At 41.6% G+C, this 23,015-nt stretch overlaps 1 protein-coding gene across 1 annotated transcript in view; it reads right to left on the bottom strand.

Annotated features, from left to right (window-relative positions):
• Positions 1–23,015, bottom strand: part of ADAMTS19 (ADAM metallopeptidase with thrombospondin type 1 motif 19) — a 266,472-nt gene that overhangs the window by 7,846 nt on the left and 235,611 nt on the right. The window contains exon 21 of the mRNA XM_034773246.1: positions 20,353–20,505. Coding sequence (XP_034629137.1) covers positions 20,353–20,505 — 153 coding nt within the window. The remainder of the gene's footprint in view (positions 1–20,352; positions 20,506–23,015) is intronic.

Genomic DNA, 23,015 nt, shown 5'->3' with positions numbered 1-23,015 from the left:
GGATACAAACTAACACGGCTGCTACGCAGAATACAAAGTGTACTGTGCTCACTTTATATTATTTTATAACAAATATTTGCACTGTAAAAATGGTAAACAAAATAAATAGTATTTTTCAGTTCACCTCATACAATACCGTAATGCAATCTCTTTGTCATGAAAGTTCAATTTACAAATGTAGATTTTTTTTACATAACTGCACTCAAAAACAAAACAGTGTAAAACTTTAGAGCCTACTAGTCCACTCAGTCCTACTTCTGGTTCAACCAATCACTAAGACAAATACGTTTGTTTACATTTATGGGAGATAATGCTGCTGGCTTTATATTTACAATGTCATAGGAGTTCATACTTTTGTAGCCTGCATTGCAAGGTATTTACGTGTCAGATACGCTAAACATTCGTATACCCCTTCATGCTTCGGCCACCATTGTAGAGGACATGTTTCCATGCTGATGAAGCATGTTAAAAAAATGTGTTAATTAAATTTGTAACAGAACTCTTTGGCGAAAACTGTATGTCTCCTGTTCTGTTTTACCCACATTCTGCCATATATTTCAAGTTATAGCAGTCTCCGATGATGACCCAACACATGTTTGTTTTAAGAACACTTTCATTGCAGATTTGACAAAATGCAAAGAAGGTAATGTAAGATTTCTAAAGATAGCTACAGCACTCAACCCAAGATTTAAGAATCTGAAGTGCCTTCCAAAGTCTGAGAGGGACGAGGTGTGGTGCATGCTTTCAGAAGTCTTAAAAGAGTAACACTCCAATGTGGAAACTACACCACCAAACCTGAACCACCAAAAAAGAAAATCAACCTTATGCTTGTGGCATCTGACTCAGATGATGAAAATGAACATGCGTCAGTCCGCGCTACTTTGGATCGTTATCGAGCAGAACCTGTCATCAGCATGGATGCATGTCCTCTGGAATGTTGGTTGAAGCATGAAGGGACATATGAATCTTTAGGGCATTTGGCACGTAAATATCTTGTGAGGATGGCTATAATGGTGCCATGTGAATGCCTGTTCTCAATTTCAGGTGACATTGTAAACAAGAAGGGGGCAGCATTATCTCCTGCAAATGTAAAGAAACTTGTTTGTCTGAGCGATTGGCTGAACAAGAAGTAGAACTGAATGGACTTGAAGGTTCTAGAGTTTTAAATTGTTTCGGTTTTGACAGCAGTTATGTAACAAAAAAAAAATCTACATGTGTAAATTGCACTTTCACAATAAAGAGATTGCACTACAGTACTTGTATAAGGTGAATTGAAAAATACTATTTCTTTTATTTATCATTTTGAATGCAGGTTTTTTTTTTTACATAATTCTACATTTGTAAATTCAATTTTCATGATAAAGATATTGCACTACAGTACTTGCAATGGGGGAATTGAAAAATATTATTTCTTTTGTGTTTTACAATGCAAATATTTGTAATAAAAATAAATATAAACTGAGCACTGTATACTTCGTATTCTGTGTTGTAACTGAAATCAATATATTTGAAAATGTAGAAAACATCCAAAAACATTTCACGAAATGGTATTCTATTATTGTTTAACAGCGCAATTAAGTGAAGGGAGTTCTGAACCTTAACTTTCACTTTCTGTTATGACAGTGGTACCTCTGTGTTTTATCTGCAGTTGTTGCAGCCTTGAGGTATTCCCGCCATACCCAGGAATGCCTGAGTCAGATGAGAAAGAAGAGGACTCAGTATGACATGTTTAGCAAGATCCTGTAAGCCAGTGTGACATCAGACCTTGAACAGAGGGCCTGAAGGATTAGTACTGCAAACCATATGAAGAAAGAAAGCAGACAGGAGAAAGGCCCAGGAGTTGGAGAGGGAGATGCAGGGATGGGGGGAAGCAGCAGATCTTGACTTTAGTAAGGGTTTTGTTACTATCTCACATGACCTTCTCATAAACAAGCTAGGGAAATGGAGCTAGATGGAGCTACTGTAAGGTGGGTGCAAAACTGGTTGGAAAACTGTTCCCAGAAAGTAGTTATCCATGGTTCACAGTCATGCTGGAAGGGCATAATGAGTGGGGTCAGTTCTGGATCCGGTTCTGTTCAATATCTTCATCAATGATTGAGATAATGGCATAGAGAGTATGCTTATAAAGTTTGCAGAGAATACCAAGCTGGGAGGGGATGTAGTGCTTTGGAGGACAGGATTAAAATTATTTAATTAAATAAGATCCCACTTATGACTATCAATATCTTCCATGCTAATTTGTTAGGCAATGAATGTAATCAGAAAATCTATGCAGTCAAAATCATTAATGAAATAATTAAACTAAGTATATGTAAAACGGCTCTACTCCCACCAATTCCTTAGTAAAGTCTGGAGGTTCAGCAGGTGTCCTCTGTAAATCCTAATTTAATTTCAACCTACTCTTCATTACTATGTACTGGGGAATGCTCTCTCACTGATTTCCCCCCCCCCCCAAAAAAAAAAAAGAATGTCACACTTGCACACACTGTAGTTCATTTTTGTACTGTTCTAGTTATTTCTTACTTCTGACTGTTCAGGTGACCTACATTTTGAGGCCATGTAGCTGATTAGCAAAAATTCCCGTAGGACAACTGTGTTTGTAGGTTTAGACTAAATGCTCTAATATGCAGCCAGAGTTTTTTTATGTGGCTGTTAATCTGGCAGTTTTGGACACAGTCCTAAAGGTACTGTAAAACCATTCAAGCTGCAAGTCATGTAAAACATTCCTATTAAAGCCTCTACAAAAAAATTCCTGGATAAATATAGTGAAAAGCTATTTTTAAAGTTTTTTTTGCATGAAAACTACACATTCTATATGAATACTTGCCTACCTTTGAACTTCTTTTAAACATAATTTCAGGGACTGAAATCTAGCCGTTAAATATAACAATCCTTACATTTGGCATGCACAAGGATTACCCGAGACTCCTTCTTTCTGTTTCCTGCCAAAGATATATATTTTGGAGAGAATACATATTACCATGGCCAACAGCTGAGAAAGGTGCTGTAATGCCTTAGTTGTTTCCAGCTGGCTTCAGTAAGAAGTAGGAATTCCTAAATTAAGGGAAAAATTGTAACTGGCGGTCAGTAACGGTCAAAATGTGTCTCTCAGCCAAAATAATAGGCAATCATTACAGGATTTGATACAATCTACAATAAGAAGTGCCAATTTGTGACAATGTTAACAGAATTGACTTGGACAATTTGTCTTCAAGAATAAATAGACTGCTCAAAAAGGCGTTTTACAAGTCTAAGTAACGTTCAAAGTGGAGAGAGATGTTCTTATAAGGAAACTCAATGATGAGTTCTACTGGAAATTACTAGCACAGCATTCCTAATCATTTATGTATAGGTTTGTCAGTTCCAGCATTCAAGGAGTTTCAACCTTTTAATAAAGTGAGTGTGAAACAAGCATACTGAAGAATCAAAAATTGATAACAGTGCATGAAGTTTGAAGGTTTGCAATATTTTTTGTTCACTTTGCATTTTTAATATAGTTTGGTTTTGAGGGCTGGTATTAGATCATACAGTGTACTTGTTTGTATAAATGGTTTTGTTTAAATGAGGTTAAAAATATCCACAAAAGTTGTTCATCAAGCTAGTCAGCTTTTGCTATAGCTGTTTATGTCCCAAACTATATCTACTTTATTTGTACTGATATTTGTGTATCAGTTAATCACAACGAAGGTGGAATAATGAATACAAATAAATGATGCAGTCTGAGTTCCTTCATGCCTCAACTGTAGGAAGATCTTTGCCACACTCAATTGTAACACACCCATCACCTCAATATCAAGATGCCAAGTACCTGCATTAAGTATAGCTGTGAAAATCCTGTTTTGGCCTCTTCCTATTTTTAACCACATTTACTTGGATTTTTAATTGTTTCCCTTCCCTTTTCTTTTTCACTGTATTTCCTGTTTTTCATTAGTGCAAGACGACTGCTGCAGAGAAGTGTCTTCTGTATTGTAGCCAGACTTTGGGCTCCATCTTATCTTGGTAAGTCATACTATAGATGCAACCTATCATGGAATAACCCTCAGCCCCTGCTTCTGAGAGTTTGAACCTAGGCTCCATCAGTGTTAGCACTCCCATGGAGAAAAGCTGTCTTAGTTGTTTGTGGATAAAAAGTTGGCCTTTAAAACAGATGAGCACTATTCCATTATGGGATTTAAATATTACGACCAGTACTTGGAACTGTCTTTGGTACCTAGTGGAGACCCAGTGGAGAGTATGATATGTTTGTTATGTTTTTCTTTTTCAAGAGCCATCTGCTGTATTCTGCATAAGCTGGAGCTTCATTGTGTAATGTAACTTTATTCAGTCTGAAACAGAGTGAATTACAGTAATCAGCTAGGCGGTGAAAAACATAGATCTCAGTAGCTAGGATCTCATGTGAGAGGTACTCTCCTGGCAAGATGAAAGTGAAAGCTATGCTTGGCATTATTGTTATGTGTGTATCTAGAAATGAGTTCAATAGGATCTTGAGGCTTTGCATTTTCTTGATAATCAGAGGATGTAAGAGCTCAAAGCAGGAGTAAGGTCAATAACCTTGCTCGTTCATTAACGTGTTTCCCTCTGTACACTCAAATCACCTTCATCTTCCTTAGAAGCATAGAATATCAGGGTTGGAAGGGACCTCAGGAGGTCATCTAGTCCAACCCCCTGCTCAAAGCAAGACCAATCCCCAGACAGATTTTTGCCCCAGATCCCTAAATGGCCCCCTCAAGGATTGAACTCATAACCCTGGGTTTAGCAGGCCAATGCTCAAACCACTGAGCTATCCCTTCCCCCTGGGAGAGGGGTTAGGGGTTCTTCATTCCCTGGGTCTCCTAAAATGAACTTTTGGTTAGCAAAACAGGAGAATGCCCCCTCAGTAGACTGCCCCCAACCACCATTCTCACCCAAGCCTTTCTTCCTGCAGACCGCCTGAGATCTATATGAAAGAAAGAAAGAAAGAAAGAAAGAACAGGGAAACATTCCCCCATTCCCATGGATCTCCTGAGGTATGCAAGGGGGATACCCCCAAAGAGTCTCTAGAGGCATAATAAGCTTATTGAGTACATCCTCTGTGACAGGAAAGTCAAATCAAAGCAATCAGGGGTCTGCTGTAAGTTATGCCATCTGGCTATTGTTTCCAAAGGGACCACATGTCAGATAGGGATAGCTGATGCACAGTGTATTTTAGTAACCCCCAAACTCCTGAACTGCACTCTGCACCATGGAGTGCAGAGAGGAAAATGTAAGAGCAGGCTATACTACGCATGGGGATTCCCCCATAGATAGCTTCTACTCCCTTAGCACTGTCTAAGCAGGACTAAAAGGAGGAAAACAGGCAGAGAATTTGTCCCACATTATTGATTGTGGTGTCTTGATCTTTTGAACATACTACGTTTAGCTCACAAACTGAAAAGTTTGGCCATTGCAGCCCTAGGAGGACCTGATGGAACAGAGCTCCGCTCCAGTGGACCACAGGACCTTTAAAAAAAGGGAGAATTCCCCCACAAAAAATAGATATGGTTACAGGCATATTACCTTTCAAGAATATTAAGAGTTGAGGGAAGAAACCCAAACAAACATTAAAATCTCAGGAAGTTTAGAGAAAGTGTTGCACTTCAGTAAGATACCACAAAGTCCCACATAAATAACCATTGCAATCTTAACTCCACCCCATAGAGCAAACAAATTCATACTGTAAAAAAGCAAGAAAAGGAATCAGAATTCCCTCATATTAAATGGTCTTCAGGAAGTGCATGTAAAATGGCGGTACTGCTACAGGAATTGTAATAAACTTTATTTCCGAATGCACTACATTGCAGCTCTACTTTACATCTAAACCAGGATCTTGGGACTGGCAAGCCCTAGAATAAGTTGGTTTACATGGACCTTGGTTTTGGCGGACTGGTCATGCCCTAGATAGTTAGAGAGGTTCTAGATGCAAGCCTCCAGGGGTTGCAGGAAGGCAGTCTGGATTGGCTACTTCCTGTCCTTTTCCATCTTTGCAGCTGCAGTACAGATTACCCATCAGGAGTGATCTTGTATGGTTTGCTAGTTGAATGTGTTAAATAAAGCTGCAGCTACTTTGCTAAAAATTGCAGAAACATCTCCATCTTCATTTGCTTCATACTATCTGTTAAGTCCAGATGTTGCCAGACAGCACTGAATAAACACTACAACAGCTAGGCTCCTCCTTTCCTGTAGCAAAGGAAATTGATAGGACTCAAAGACACCCCACCATTTTTATTTAAAATGAATTAATTAAATGTAGTAGGGGCACAAAATTAGTCAATTAAGTTTCACTCACTCACTCACTCAAAAATCCTAAGGGTGGACCTCACTTGGAGAGAACTCACAGAAGACATCAAAAAAATAAAGTGCATGGGTCAGTGAGACATAGGAGAGAAGAGGGCCAATTGTGTGTGATGGGGGCTGATTCTTGGATCTTTGGGTTCAGCAGTTTCTTTATAAAAATCCCACAAATGGACATATCAAGGTTCATAAAGCCCTGCAGTTAAGATATACCTTGTCTAAGGGCTTGTCTATATGATGCAGTCAAGCACATTAGAGAGGCGTCATCTGTAGTGTGCTCTAATATACTGCCTTCTAACTGCCCCATGAGACCTTGCTGGCATGAACTAAAAGGTACCTCATAGACTCATAGACTTTAAGGTCAGAAGGGACCATTATGATCATCTGGTCTGAACCCCTGCATGCTGCAGGCCACAAAGCCGTCCCTACCCCTTCCCTTGACTCTGATGTTGAAGTCCCCAAATCCTGTGGCTTAGTGACTTCAATTGGCAGAGAATCCTCCTGCTAGCGATCCCTGCCCCATGCTGCGGAGGAAGGCGAAAAACCTCCAGGGCCTCTGCCAATCTACCCTGGAGGAAAATTCCTTCCCGACCCCAAATATGGCGATCAGTAAAACCCCGAGCATGTAGGCAAGAGTCTCCAGCCTGACCCTTGTTAGCCATTATACTATTTACCTGCCATGGCTCGGTATTCCTTGGCTAAAATCATGTTTTTCCATTAAACCATTCCCTCCATAAACTTATCTAACTTAATCTTAAAACCAGACAGGTCCTTCGCCCCCACCGTCTCATATCTCATATTATCCTGCACATAATCAGGACTATGTTAATGCGAAGTAGGTACCATTTAGTTCACGCCAGCACAGTCTATGCCTCTCTAATGTGCTTTACAGCATTGTGCAAACAAGCCCTAAAAACGTATTCCAGTCAGGGAAATGAGGAATCACAGCTGAACAGGCACTTTTGGTGATCTATTACAGTTTCACTTCTCAAGTTCTTCTATCACCTTTTTATTTGACATCTCTATCTCTGACTAGGCCTCAGCTTCAATATCTGTAAGCAATAACCTTATGATAGGTATTTCCCTATTATCCTGTCTGGTGAAGATCAATGCAAAAGAATGATTTAGCTTAGTTGGACTTAACTTCTTTGATTTGCACCCTGATGCTCTTGTGGATGCAAGTATTCATCTGCAGGCTTTTATTACTGATGTACTTAAAATATCTTTGAAATATTTCTCTTACTATACTTGTCTATTTGCTTTTAGAATTTTCCCCAAGCCTTCTTGTAACAGGATGGCTTGCCCCTTAAGGTCTGGAGGGCCTGGAACTCCCAACCCTGATTACTATATGATTAGCTGTTTTCCCTAGAAAGGGCAGCAGGGAGCTTCAGGAAAAGGTATGTTCAGGAAACTGCAATGAGTGAGAATGGCTCTTGCAGTGAAGACACTGACACCAGGGGCTTTTGAGGCCAGAGCCCAGGGAGCAGGAGGCCTCCGAGAGAGACTTTGAGTTTGGGCCTGGAAGCCAAAGTCAGAAGGCTGAGCGCCATCTAGGAAGAGTAGGGAAGACTGGCTGAGAGAACAGTCTGAGATAGAAAAAGAACTCTGGTGATGAGAAGACACTAGAGCTAAGTATGAACTTTTGTGTGGTGATAGTCTTGTATTTTAGGACCCTGAGGATTGTTCAGAAACTGTTCCTGTTAATAAACCAGCCCTAGGTAAGGGTGGTGGTAACTTAGAAAATAATTGTTTCTGTTAATAAACCAGCCTTAGGTAGGGGTAGAGGGTGTTAACCGAGAAAACCTGTGTGCAGTTCTCAAGGAGCCCTGAAGTGGGAGAGAATCAGAGGCAGAGTGCCACAGAGTGACCTCTGGCCATGAGGGGGTGCTTGGCAAGCGACTGACCCTGCTACACTTCCTAAACTACATTCCGTCAAAATTATTTTCTATTATATTATAGTTTGGACTGGACTTCTTTTAAAAAAATATTTATTGATCTAAACACAGACTTGTACCTGCTATTTAACCACACTTTCCCCCTCTCTTCCACTTTGTATTTTGCTTTGTTTGGTAACTATAATAAGGTATTCTTTAGCAGCCTCTATGCTGGTTCTAATTTCCTATCTTTTCCCTTTGGGCTATTTCTAATTCCCTTCTTTTTAAAAAAAGGCAATTTCTTGAACTTTAATATCACAGTGCTATTTAATTGTATGATTTTTTCCCCCATACAAAGATGTCAAAATTAATTATACTGTAGCCTCTGGCCACTCAGTGGCTCACCCACACTTCCTGAAACAACTTCTGTGTATTACACAGTACAAGAGTAGCCTTTCTTCCTGTAGGTCTAGAACAAGCTAGTCCAAGAACTAACCTTTTAAAGTATCTTGCATCTCCAATAGTTTTCTTGATATGACCTTCACAGCTTGTATATAAGTAGTTGAAGTAACCCCCTTTTTTAAAAAAAACTATTTTAGTTTTTTGTTTCTTTTATTGACATCCCAGTTTCTCTCAAAATTCAGACTTTGCAATCATTTATATAATTCAAGCATAAGTATTTTTAAAAAGCCAATGTTTATTATTAAAACTAACTATCCTAGTCTACATTTTCATGAAAATTGTATTTGTTCTTTGTATGTTTCTTAGTGCTTAGTATATGTGATGGCACTATGTATACATTCAAGCTATGCATGATGCTTTCTACCAGAATTTCCACAATCACACACCTTTATTTTATTCTTCAACTAGAAACTTACAAGAAAACTAAGTCTACCATCAATAGAAGGGTCAGAACAGGACCTTTAGTTTGAAGTACTAGAACATTATATTAAAAGGGCAATTATGTGTTGTGAGGTACTAAAATAAACATTATGTAGATATTTAATGTTTGAAGAGAAGACAAGATGTCATACTAACGTACAAATGTGGCCACAGTTTAGTATTTACACGTATCTGCAGTGGATCATGAGGAGAAGATTAGCTATGAGGAAGTTAAAATTCATCCCATAAAGTAAAGCTACTCCGGGCTACATTTCTTGATGCTTGTTTGAGGTTTGATTTTTGGAACAGGAGAATGTATGTACATTTCTTGGTGGTGTTCTTTTCTTTTGTTTTTTTAAAAAATACTGTGAAGGGATCTACAAACCCCACACAAAACACAGGCAGGCAGGGGTTGAGAATCCTGTCTTTTTCCTACAAACAGCAAAACCAGCCCCCGCCTCCCCCAGCTTAGCTGTGAGAAAGGTCATTTACAGAGAGACACATCTCAGCTGCTGCAGCAAACAAGCCCAAGTATAAAGAGGGAGAAACAGGAAGAAAGAGAGCAGAAGAACTTGTGATTTCAAGAGAGCAACACGTCCCTGCCAGACAAGCAAGCACTAGGGTGTATCTGAGCTGCTTAGATTCCAAGAGAAGAAGACAGGGACAAAAACTCTTAGGACCAACGGCTTTCTTTTAAGCCACCTCTGCCTGGGTGAAGGAGTGACCAGGCTGTTCAAACTAGCACATTGCCCAAGGTGGTATTCCTGGCTGCTGACATGTGGTACCAGAAATGGGATTTTTAGTCCCTGAAAGGGTGGAAAAAAACAAACAAAAATCCCCATAGAAGTGAATCAGCTCCTACAGTGGCTAGTCTATTTGTAATCACAGCAACAGTAGTGACTACAGCAGCTGTTCAAGCAGATGACAATGCACTAACAGTTACTATAATATACAACTGACCTGCTGTCTTTAAAAAGCCGCTCAAATCCCTCAATGTCAGGAGACAAACCTCCTGAGATTTAGGGAATGCCCTTGGCCCTGACGCTTCTCAAGATGATGGCAGATGACGACACAGACTCCTTCCATGTAACTTTTGAGAAAGTAGTAACAGCATCATAATGGCCCCTAGAGAAATGGGCCATCAGGCTAGCTGTCTTGTTGACGGGGGAAGGTCAGGCAGCATACCAAGGTCTTGATGGAATGGCTGCCCAAGGCTAAACTGATTAAGCTATATTGGATTGATTAGGCATAACTTACTGTCAGCACTTCCAGAATGAGAGTACAATCACAAGGCCAGGCCTCAAATGGTGGCCCAGAAGCTGAAGGGCTTCTGCTGGTGCTGATTAAAGCTGGAAACTGGACAAGACCCCAGCCTGGGGAGCTGATCATCCTCAAGCAGTTCATATAGATCCTCCTACTAGAAGGTTGAGATTGGGTCTGCAGACATCAACTGGAAAAGCTGTAGGAAGCTACCTGCCTCATGGAGGACTCCTTGACTGCTCAAGCTCCTGAGAGGCCAATGGAGAGGAACCATAGACCACTATGAACAGCAAGGAGGAGAAATGTGCATCCAGGGAGAGAAGGGAATTATATTGGATGAGTCCCAAGAAGGCCTTAGCACATGCCTGTGCATCAGGACGAGCCCACAGTCTGTGACCCTCCTAAGGCCCTCCCAGATAACAGATGAATACCCACAATATGCAAAAGGACCTTTGCTAGCCACCTGCCCAGGCACAGGGACACCCTAAATCTTCACAGGAGGAGATCAACCAAAGTAGCAGGCTGCAACAGGATGCAGTTGTCTGTTTCTCCTGTGGTCAACTGGGGCATATGTATATGGAATGCCCATACAAGGAATGTGCTTTTGGTCATGCATATGGCAAAAAATAGGGCCTAAGAAGCGGCCCAGGAAAACTTATGGTACGGTAAAAGTCAATGACAAGGAAACTCTGGCCCTTGTAGATTTTGGTGGTGTCCAGACATTCATCTGAGAACTAGTGGAAGCAGAGTGGCTACCTACAATAGGAGAAATTTGCATACAATGCATCCACAGATATGTCAGACATTATCCAAGCACCACAGTGCAACTGAATGTTGTGGCATAAAAGAGCCTCTGAAGGTGTGTGTGTCCCCCCACACCTACCCTTTCTGGTAATAATATTGGCTATGCTTTCCTGAGCTGCTGCTAAAGCTTCCTGCAGGTCCTACCCCTGAGGATGCTAGCCTGTGAGATAACAGGGAGAACCTTTTTTCTAGATATTTTTCTACTGATTCTGGAACAAGAAATCTTGGCAGGAGAGGTGAATGGAAAGAAAGGAACGACAAGAAGTGAATGAAGCCACTGCAGCCATAAGTGTAGCAGAGCACTCAGACCCAGGAACTAGCCAAATCAGATAAGAGGACATTGGGAAACATTCTCCACAAGCTTGGTGGGAGACCCCCCTGCCATAGTTCAACCCTGAGATGCTGACTGTCTTCTTAGACTTTTGACTGGAATAAAAAACTGACCAGACCTTGGACCGAGTACTTGAGCAGATGGCTGTGATTAATGACAAGGAAATAGAACCTCAGAGGTCATGGCAATATCCACATTTTGCCCTCAAGACAAACCTTTTATACTAGGTAGATCAAGACCAGCAGATGAAGGAGGTTCAAACACAATTCCTGGTGCCTAGAATATATTGCTGCAAACTCCTTCACTTGGCATATGCCATACCCTGTAAAGGTCATTGGGGAAAAGACAAAACTAGGTCCAGAATTCTGGCACTTTTTTGTGGCCTGGTATTCACAAAGAGACCAAGGATTTCTGTGCCTTCTGCCCTGAATGCCAACTAATGGCTTCCAAAGGTATCCCCGGGGCTCCACTAGACATGCCTCAGCACTGCTGTTGCTAATGAGGATGAGAGCTTGAGGTTTCAAGGGAGCAACAACTCGCCAGTCAGACTGCCAGAGGAGCCAGCATTAGGCTATCTCTGAGCTAGTTAAAGCCTCCCGGATTACAAGGGAAGAAGATGGGGACAAAAGCCCTGAGGACAAAGGGCTTTCTTTTGGTCTCATTTATATTATGTTTATAGACTGCCTTTTTGTTGATTTAATTTAAGCCACCACTTTCTGGGTCAAGGACCTACCCAGGCTGTTCAAACTTGGACTTTGCCCAAGGCAGCATCCTTGGCCACTAAAAAATACTCTCTTTTGCCTCACATAGTCATATCTGACAAAGTTTTGAGGAACAGAGTTTAATTAATGAATACAATGGTTACAGAAATTACAAAACTGAATCATGTAACATACTGTATTTTAACCAAATGAAATACGCCTAATTCTGAGATATACTTTGTGTGACAAAAAAATATAGGCTGTAGCTGCTGACATTTTACTGGGTAATTTCTATTGGAAGAAAACCTTTGGCTCACTGGGATCATTAGCTAGATCTGAGTCTAATACAGCATTAAAACAACAACTATCATATTCCAAAAATATGACAGTCCGATAAATAACTAGCACGATATCTGTACAGAATATAGAAGAACAATTATATTTCAAATTATAGTCAATACAAAATAAAGTCCATCTGATATTTCTATCTTTAACATAGTCACCTTAAGATAAACCTTAAGGTAAACCATATTGTAATAAATATCTTTAAATTCACATCCACTAATGAAGGGGTTTCTGCTGCTTCTGCTTTACTGCAATCAAAAGTCTGTGTTGATTATACAGGCATTTCTACTTAGATCAGTAACACAGAGTCCAATCACTCCTGTCAATGTCAATTTTAAAAAGTGACAAACTTTAGTAGAGAAAATGGAAGCCAGACTACATAGTTTAAAGTTTCAAGCTATAGTTAGAACTCAGGATGTGGCTCTAGCAGACTGGAAGGGACAGTGTAGGAAATTTGTAAAACTGCTCTGTGATTCAAAATTTCTCTCTCTCTCGCTATATATATATATATATATATAATGATAATAAGCTCATATATACTACTATTTACATGTTGAAACAAAGATGCATTTTTAAAGATCTCCTATAGAACATTTTTATAATTTCTCTATTTTTCAGTATCCACTCTTATACTCCTTTTACTAGAGGTGAGTAAAAAATACATAGTACCTTCATGTATTCTCAAAACCTCTATTCCTTGTGGGATCTTATCATGCACTCACATGGCTTCAGCTGTCATCTTTATGCTGATGCCTCTGAAGTTTACCTTTTCACTCCTGCCCTGTTTCCTAGATACTATTCTGTATTTCAGCCTGTCTCCCTTACATAACTGAAGTGAACTCAAACTCCATTGCAAAGATCATTCTTTTTGCCTGTTCTGACCATGTCACCTCTTCTTCAAATTTCTCCACTTGCTATCTCTTTTCCATTAAATCAAGTTCAAGCATCTTTTCTAACCTTTATAGATCCGCCTCTTTGTACTTATCTGTTCTCCTTTCCTTTTGCATTGACCTGCCTCTTCTTTTCCATGACAATGCTTGCTTTGACCACCCACTTGCCCACTTCTTCTCTGGCTGTCTTTGCACCTTTTTTGATGCTGCTCCCACACACATGAAATGCCCTTCCCAAACTGATCTATAGACAGTATAACCTGTCCTCCTTCAAATCCCTCTTTGATGCCCACTTTCATGAAGCCTAAGAGAAAGAACAGAAAAGTACAGCTGACTCTGATGCTAAGGGTTTTTTCACTATCTTAAAAAAATATATAAAATGTATACAAAGGCAGAGATGAAAGTAAGCTGGTAGGGTCCGGTACGCTGTGCTGGACCGGACCAGCTTCCCCAGGCCAGCGATTTAAAGAGCCTGGGGCTCCCAGCAGCATCCAGAGCCCTGGGCTCTTTAAATTGCCACCAGAGCCCCGCTGCCAGAGCCCCCCAGGGGCTGGGGTGGCGATTTAAAGGACCTGGTGCTCTGGTCACTGCGGGGAGCCCTGGGCCCTTTAAATCACCACTGGAGCCCCGTTGCCAGAGCCCCGGCAGCAGCCCAGGGCTCCGGCAGTGATTTAAAGGGCCAGAGGCTCCCAGCCGCCGCTACTGCAGCGGAGCCCCGGGCCCTTTAAATTGCCAGAGCCACCCTCAGGGGCTCCCAGCTGCCGCCGCTATCCCAGGGCTCGGGGCTCCCAGCCGCCGCTACTGCAGCCAGAGCCCCAGGCCCTTTGAATCTTGATTTAAAGGGCCTGAGGATTTAAAGGCCCCACCTCTTCTGGTCAAGGCCCCGCCTCTTCTCGCTGAGGCCCCGCCCCCTGCTCAGGACTCCAGAGAACCAGAAGTCCTTTAAGTTACTTTCACCCCTGTACAAAAGGTATATATCTGATTGATTCCTTCTCTGACACTCTTAGTATGTCACTTGTCATCAGCGGTTCTCAAACTTCATTGCACTGTGACCCTCTTCTGACAACAAAAATTACGACATGACTCCAGGAAGAGGGACCGAAGACCGAGCCCGCCCGAGCCCCACTGCCCTGGGTGGCGGGGCAAAGCTGAAACCCAAAGGCTTCTGCCCTTGGCGGGGGGTATGTAACTTTAGCCCTCGGTGGTGGGCTTGGGCTTCAGACTTGCTGGGGCTCAGGGCCAATACCAGCCTTGGTGACCCACTTTGAGGTCCTGACCCACAGTTTGAGAACACTGTCTTAGATGATAAATCTCTTGGGTCAGAGACTGTCTTCCTGTGTGTTCTCTACAGTTCGGAGCACAATCCAGATTGGAACCTTGGGACTCTCTCACAACAAAAATGCATAACAATAAAACCCATTCGCCTAACAGATCCAACAGTTTTGATAGACAACACAGAGCTATGGCCAATTGTTACTTTTGGATACTACTTTGTCATTCCTGAAAGCCTCAATTTCACTGAGAAGACTTCTAGCAATAATAGAACACCACATGGTAGCTACCAGGGTGGTTTACTAAGATGACAAGTATCAGAGGGGTAGCCATGTTAGTCTGGATCTGTAAAAGCAGCAAAGAGTCCTATGGCACCTTATAGACTAAGAGACGTATTGGAGCATGAGCTTTTGTGGGTGAATACTCACTTCGTCGGATGCCACAGGACTCTTTGCTACTAAAATGAGACTATCAAAATATCCCACTTACCTGTGATTCTATGCACATATAATATGAAATGGATACACACTTTTAAAATCCTATATAATTCATCTGTGTGCTGTAAATCTCTCTCTTTCTTGTTTTGTAACCCAACATGACACTACATTTATTCCAGGCAGAAACTAATAAAGTAGTTTTGAACTGCTCCATAAGAAAGATTTGTCTAAAACAAATTACGCTAATGTTACATGATAAATTGAAAATGAACAAACAACTCCCACTTTTATTTGATTATATGGACAGTTTGTGACTTATTTGCTTATTCATCATATCTGAAAATAAAGACATATCTCATTTGTTGGAAACTAACTATAATTCAGTTAACATAAAAGTTATTACAATGATGCAAGGGTTATTTTTACTTCTATTATTTCACAAAAGTCACATAATATCTTTCTCCATAAATCTAGTAACAATGTCATATTTTGATATGTGGCCAGTACTGTTCTGTTCCCAGAATTTAAAAGAGCTAATAATTCTGGATTAGGAACCAAAGAACTAAACAAGGCTAATTATTTTCTCAGTACAACTAATCTCCTAAACAATATTACAAGCCCCATAGTTTCTCTTTATATTTCAATTGAATGAGACTAAACCATTTGCATCTATTTGCTATGGAAGCACTCTGCACAGTTTAAAGGCTGAATTTCCTAGGTTCTTGAACAGGTGGCAAAAACAATGCACTTCTCTTTCACTCTTCCCCTCTGTGCCAAGAATTGTTTCACACAGCAAGTATGAAGGCAGTAGATGTCAAGACTAAATGTTTTCTGACTCCACAAAGGTTTAAAAATTAAAAGACAACTGACCAAATCTGGGCCTATTTTACAAGGCAGTAGAAGATATAGCATCCCTACATTGCTGTATAAACTGGCTGCATATTGGGAGTGGGGCCCTCCTCTCTGCCAGTGATGCCAGCCTTAACTGCCTACTTGTCTGCTGCTTGTGGGAGCAGGAGCAGGAGGTTTGTGCACATCCTTCTAACAAGCCTTCACCAATCCTAGTCGCATCTCTCCTTCCAGATCAGGCCATGGTAGTTGCAGTACTAGTCTACCTGGGCCATTGTAGCAGGGAGACAGGGCAATTCCTGGTTTCTTCATTTTTTTCAAGGTACTGGGGAGATCACCTGATGGTCTCTTGCTCCCTCACATCCCCAGGGAAGACATGGAACAAAGAGACAATCTGTGGCTCAATGAGCCCTATCAACTCCGCACTACTGACAGCAATGTTTTGGAGCTCTCAACTGAAAGATCACTCCATGGGTTATTCTGCCTGCTCAGTCTTTCTTCAGCCAATTCTTAGTTAACTGAGAAAGAACTTGTTGTCATTTAGATTTCCACAAGGCACTACACATACACAGTGTTATACATATCAGTTGAAATGGACTGAGCCATGGACTTCATCTGCAGGGTGGTGGGTTGCAGTTGGATGACTACATAAAAACTCAAGTTCAATTTGGAGTTTACTGTGATATCTTAACCAAATGAGCTCCTTAACCCCTCCCTCTCCAAACCTTCTCCTTTCTTCTTCTTTCTGATCACTCTTAACAAAACCACTATCATCCCAGTCACTCTGGCCCATCGCCTGGGTGTTATATTTGACTCAGACCTCTGCTTTTCGCAATACAACCATACTACTTCCCTGTGCTTCAGCCACCCAGCAGGCTATCAGGTGCTTGGCAGTTCAGCTGTCCCTCCCTCCACTGCCATGTGCTGCTCCTGCCCTCTGCCTTGGAGCTGCTCCCGGGAGTCTCCTGCTTGCTGTGGGTGTGGGGAAAGGGTGCTGATGTCAGGGTGTCCCCCTCTCCTGCCCCCCACTCCTTTACCCCATCTCCACAGAGCGGGGGGACATGACAAGGCTCAGGACGGAGGGAGCTTGTAGGCAGCAGCTGCCGTCTCAACTTGCTGATCTACTTAAAAAGGCAATGTACTTAGAGTGGGCTCTGCGTATTTAAAGGGGCAATGCGCATCTCTCACACACATGGTGTGTGTCTCTGTATCTCTCTCTCTCTCACACACACACACACGGTGTGTGTCTCTGTCTCTCTCTGCCAAGCTGCGTCTCCTCCCTCCATTCATGCTGCCTTGTAGCGTGTGAGGCTACATTAACAACAATGGATTAACCCTTGAGGGCTCAGCCAAAAGCTAGTTCATCATTTAGAAGTAAGGCATTCCCCGGGAAATATCCCACCCTCTTCCACCCTCTGACTCCATCACCTCAACCAAGCTTCACAATCACCATTGCTGTGTACAGTATTAAATTGTTTGTTTAAAACTTACACTGTTTATATATGTGTGTGTGTGTGTGTGTGTGTGTTTTCCCTGGAACTTAGGCCCCCTCATTTACATTAATTCTTATGGGGAAATTGGATTTGTGTAACATTGTTTTGCTTAAAGTAGCTTTTTTTCAAGAACATAACTACAACATTAAGCGAGGAGTTACTGTACTTTCAAAATTCTACATAACTGTACCCCTCCCTATTTATTCTCCCTTGTCAAGCTTCATGTTGTTCCTCTCCGCATGCCACCTTCTCACACAATCAACTTTGGGTCTTCTTCCATGCAGCTGCCTATACACAGTACGACTACCCTAAGTTCATCCACAAGGCCCCTACATTGTTCACATTTTAGTCCCTCTTAAAAACTTACTTCCACTGTGCTACATATAGTCAATCAAGTTGATCTGTATATAAATGGCATATAAATTGTCCTTTCAGTACCCCTCTATCTACTCGGTCATCCTTAGAATGTGAACTCCTTGGAGCAGGGATGATCCTTTTTAAGTCCTTCGAAAGTACCTAGGACATAGCAGGTTTGAGCTTGGGTAGCACCACCTGGGCAGCAATGTCCACACTGCTATTTTTAGTGCACTAGATAAAGGAGAGCTAATAAGGTGAGTTTGTCTACCTGTACTGGGAATCACATGTCCCAGTCGCAGTGTTCACATAACCTAAGAGCTATTATGAAGTTAAATTCAGCATAAATTCTAGATTATACTGGAGACTTTAAAACAAAAAGTCAGAATTTTAGTAAAACTGTTGTGTTCATGGACCTTAGTGCAGCTGTCAGTTTTGCCCAGTTTCTTCTTTATCTTGTTGGCATTATAGTTAAAATGATTAAAACAATAATCATCATCTGATCTTTGTGTGTTTGTTCTAAAATTAATTAAATTCCATTATCACATTAATAATAAATAATATCTTTTAAGTAATACCCCCAGTTCAATTTTAAAATTGTTTTAGGAGCTCAAGAGAAGCAGCAAAGCCAATAAGGATCACATTATACCTCCAGTTTCAATGTGTGAGAAGTGTAATTTAAATTTCTCTAGCCAAGTCTTGGCATAAACTTGGGGGGAATTTGGCTCTGCTCAAAAGAGCAGCCTTCTGTCAATGTCAAGAATGATCCTAAAGAGCAAAAACAGTGAACACAAGAGGCTGCACTGAAACCAACAGCAGTGAACAAGGATTAACATTTATCTGAGCTTTCCATTTGTTTCCTTCATTGCAGACACATTAATATTTATGCCATGACTTCATGTTGCTATATATTCTAGCAATGGAACAGTAAAACAACAGGAAAAAAATTAGGAAATTCAAGTACGGCATATTTTAAACTGATGTCTCTGCAGAGAAATTAAAATCAGGGCCTATATGCTAAATAAATAATCCACTTCAGAGACTATCGGGAGTTTAGTTAAAGCAACATTAAATGGATACTAGATAAAAAGTGGATTGTGTGAAACTGATTTGAATATTAACAAATTATGTGGTAGAGTAAAGATGTCTTAACCAATCAGGGAGGTTCAACTTACCTGTAGGCATTTTGGTAGTGTAAATAAATGAAATGTGTAAGATGAGATGCCCAGGCATCCTACAGTGGGGGAAAAGGAGTCTAATTGCCCAGAGTTACATGGTAGGACATCTAAATGAGAAATGGAAGTCAGAAAAAAGTATGTCCTGGAGAAAAAAAGGATTGTTATCAAGGCCAGAGGAAAATATGCTCATCCTTCGGTAATGTAAATTAGAATATCCTCACTGCACCAAGTACACTTGCATCACAGTACCAAAGGCCAGGCAGCACAACCAGCCAGCAGGACAGAATCAGGACACAGAACATCCAAGACTATGCCCACTGATGGACTTGAAAGGCACAAGGAAATAGGTGATTCATACAAAGAGGCATCTCACAGCAATATGTTACATTGCATGCCCAATTGTCTATCCACCAGGTCAGCAGACACTAGGTCAGAAATTTGTTGTTGTGAACAAAAACTCAGTGCACTGGCACTAATCTCAGCACCTAATAGATGGCACCAGCAGGATGACAAGTCAGATGGGGGCAAGAAAATCTTAATAAATCCTCAAGAAAACTGAATATACATAGACCACAAACTAGAGGTAACCACTGCTTTGCCCAACAGTGTATCAACATCTCAGCCAAGAAGGGCAGGAGATTTCAGAGATTTTTATACTTTTTTCTTTTTCTGGTGTCTTTGCACACACACTCCTTCGCTTTTCTTACGTTTGTGGTTTATATTGTTGAAAACAGAAAGTATTTCCTTATCAGCGTTGCTAGTTACACACTTCCATTGATTTGAGCTAAAGCTATACTAGTACAATTACACATGTGCTACATTACATGCTCCAGGCTACCTATTTTACAATTTTCACCGGAATTTTGTCTACACTGGCAAGTGAAAGACAAAACATTTGTCGTTCAGAGGTGTTATAAAAACATCCCCCCGAAGGACAAAAATTTTGCTGATGACAAGCGCTGGTGTGAACAACACTTTGTCGGCTTGAGCGCTTTCCTGCCGACAAAGCTAACGCCACTTATTGGGGGTGGAAGCTTATTGTTGGCAGGAGAGCCAACTCCTGCTGACAAACAGTGGCTACACAGTGTGCCTTTTAGTGGCACGGCTGTAGCAGCACATCTGTGTTGCTAAAAGCTGTATAGTGTAGACATAGCCTTAGACTTGCCTAGTATATCTACTTTTTAATATAAAGTCTATTCTTTTGTCACACTTTGACTACATAGTTTCATTTTATTTGCAGCTGCATTGTTCCTTGATTTGGGACATTGCTTAATCTTTGATAAAACTGTTGCATCTTTGATAAACTTATTCCAATAAACCCTGTTGGAAAAATACTTTTTGTTGTATTATGTGGTATTAGTGTCATATCCCACCTTAGACCAGTCTCCCATTCTCCAGATATAGCATTTGGAATAGTCCTCACAGTCTTCCTCTTCTTTAGGTCTTGTGGACAAAACACACTTCTTTCGGGGATTGGTGCACCTCACAGTCCGATGTCGTACTCCTTTTCCACATTTTACAGAGCACTGCAGGATATAGAAAGATATGATTTACACTTGTAGAAAACACAAAAAATATATGCTGATAATAAATCTAGTGATCTCAGCAGCCTCTGCTTTCCATGACATAAAATTCTGGTAAAACAATGTTAGACTGAGGGCTTGTCTTCACTACCGGGGTAAATTTACTTAAGTTACGCTAATCCAGCTACGTGAATAACATTAGGACACTGAGCATAAAAATAACATAAAACATAAGACATAATAACATAAGACACCGAGCCTAATTATTCCATCCTGATAAGTGAAAGTTTTGGAAAAGTATGATCAGCTGACCATAAAGAGTTATAGTAAAAATTTTAGGCAACCTTACCTATAAATGGCACTCTCTTTAATATACATATGTATGAGAAAGAGATACATACATATATTAGATACACACGAAACAAAACAAGCAGCTAAAAAGGAAACAAAAAGTGAAATAAAACATCCTTGAAGAAATTCTAAATACTTTTCAAAGAATGAGACAGAACAAAACTTCAAACAAACCACAAAAGCATATAACAGACCTTAATTGGAATGAATTTTGAAATTGCAGAAGTAAATATCACAGATCTATATGCAATAATCCAATTTGTTCTACCACATGAAATGTCACTAATTTAGTTAAAAAAAATAAATTAAAAAAAATTGATTGCATATATAACACGTGAAAACTGTGCTACAACACAGCCGAGGCAAAAGATTTATTGACTGGAAGGCCTTAATCAGCACATTTTCTTTCAGCTATTTCCACTTATATGGCCAAAAAATTATAACATTTCTCATTCAAGTAACATGTTGTTACTGTTTTGCCTTTTCCTAGTAGAACATCCTTACTGCTTCAAGAGTTAAAGCTATGTCTTTTGCCAAGCTGATTGCAAGTTCAAGAAGCAGTGGCATATGGTGGAACTGGGGATTAGAAACCCCTCGCTCCTTAAAAATTATTTCTGACACCCCCCCACCCCACACACACAATCATTACTGATCTCCCAGATAAAACCAACCAACTAAACAATTTGGGGCTCTTTCTTCCTCCCTGATAAATATATTCCGTTCTACCAATTGTTCCTCTGCTGTAAACCCACCTCTGCTCCTTCTGAAAATGAGCAGGCAGCTCACCCTGCACTCTTCTTACCTTTGCACCCCATCCTTACCAGATCATAGCCTCTCCCTTTCAACTGCCCACCTCTGCCAGTTCATAGGCCCACCCACTCACCAGATCACTAGCTCTCACTGCTTCACCTCTTTTACCACCCCATTCGCCAGGTCCCCTTCTCACTCTTTCGTCGTTAAACACAGGCACTACTTTCTCCCTCCTTGCAAACACAGGATGGCCACCACCTCACTCCCTCTGCCTCAGACTCCCTCTCTTGGGACTCTGGTGCTGCTCCTGAAGTGCGGGTGGAGATCTACAACTAGGCCTGTGCCTATACTCAGACTCTGGGGCTATCCTCATTTTGCACCACAGGGGAATGGAAACACAGCTTCTGAACATGTTATATAGCATTCAGCATTGCCCTATACTTAAAATGGAGGGAGGAGCCCAGTTAGGGGCTAACCCTCTATCAGTCCTCTCTGACCATCTCTCTCCTGGCTGAACTCTACAGTTCTATATGACTGAAGAAACTGGGCACTGCCATTTCCTCCATCCCCTGGTTGTACTCTGTGTTGCTGCACTGAAGGACTAGACTCTGCCAACCCCTATTCCTCTTCCCCAGTCTACTTTCTGTTACTCTCCACTGTGTTGATAGAGAAAAGAGAGAAAAGAAAGGCATATGCAACAAATGGTTTTGTTTATTATAAGACAGAAACAAAGTACAGAGAATTTAATAGATGAGGTTTAGCCCTATTTGTCCCCATCAGCTGCCACTGTCAGGAAGTAATAATACCTACCTGGGTTTGGGCTTCTGAAAATGTTTCAGAGCAGCAATTGGTTAAAAGGGGAAAACTCTAGGTCAGGGGCGGGCAAACTTTTTGGACTGAGGGCCACATCGGGTTTCCAAAATTGTATGGAGAGCCGGTTGGGGAGGCTGTCTCTCCCCAAACATCCAGGCGTGGCCCGGTCCCCGCCTCCTATCCGACCCCCACACTTCTCGCCCCCTGACGGCTCCCCCGGGACCCCTGCCCCATCCAACCCCCCCGTTCCCTGTCGGCCCCCCCCGGGATTCCTATCCCATCAACCCTCCCCTGTTCCCTGTCGGCGCCCCCGGTACTCCTGCTCTATCCACCACCCCCTGCTTCCTGTCCCCTGACCACCCCCGGACTCCCTGCCCCTGACTGCCCCCTGCCGACCCATCCAAACTCCCCTCTCATTCCTGACTGCCCCCCAGAGACCCCTGCCCCATCCAACATCCCTGTTCCCCGCCCTCTAACTGCCCCGAACCCTATCCACACCCCCACTCCCTGATCACTCCTCTACCCGCTATTCAACCCCCCACTGCTCCCTGCCCCCTTGCCGCGCAGCACAGAGCACTGGTGGCTGGCGGTGTTACAGC

This window comes from Trachemys scripta, chromosome 6 (genome assembly GCF_013100865.1).
Source record: "Trachemys scripta elegans isolate TJP31775 chromosome 6, CAS_Tse_1.0, whole genome shotgun sequence".
Taxonomy (NCBI): Eukaryota; Metazoa; Chordata; order Testudines; family Emydidae; genus Trachemys; species Trachemys scripta.
Note: the sequence above shows the minus strand (reverse complement) of the source record. Positions and strands in the feature narration are given on the sequence as shown.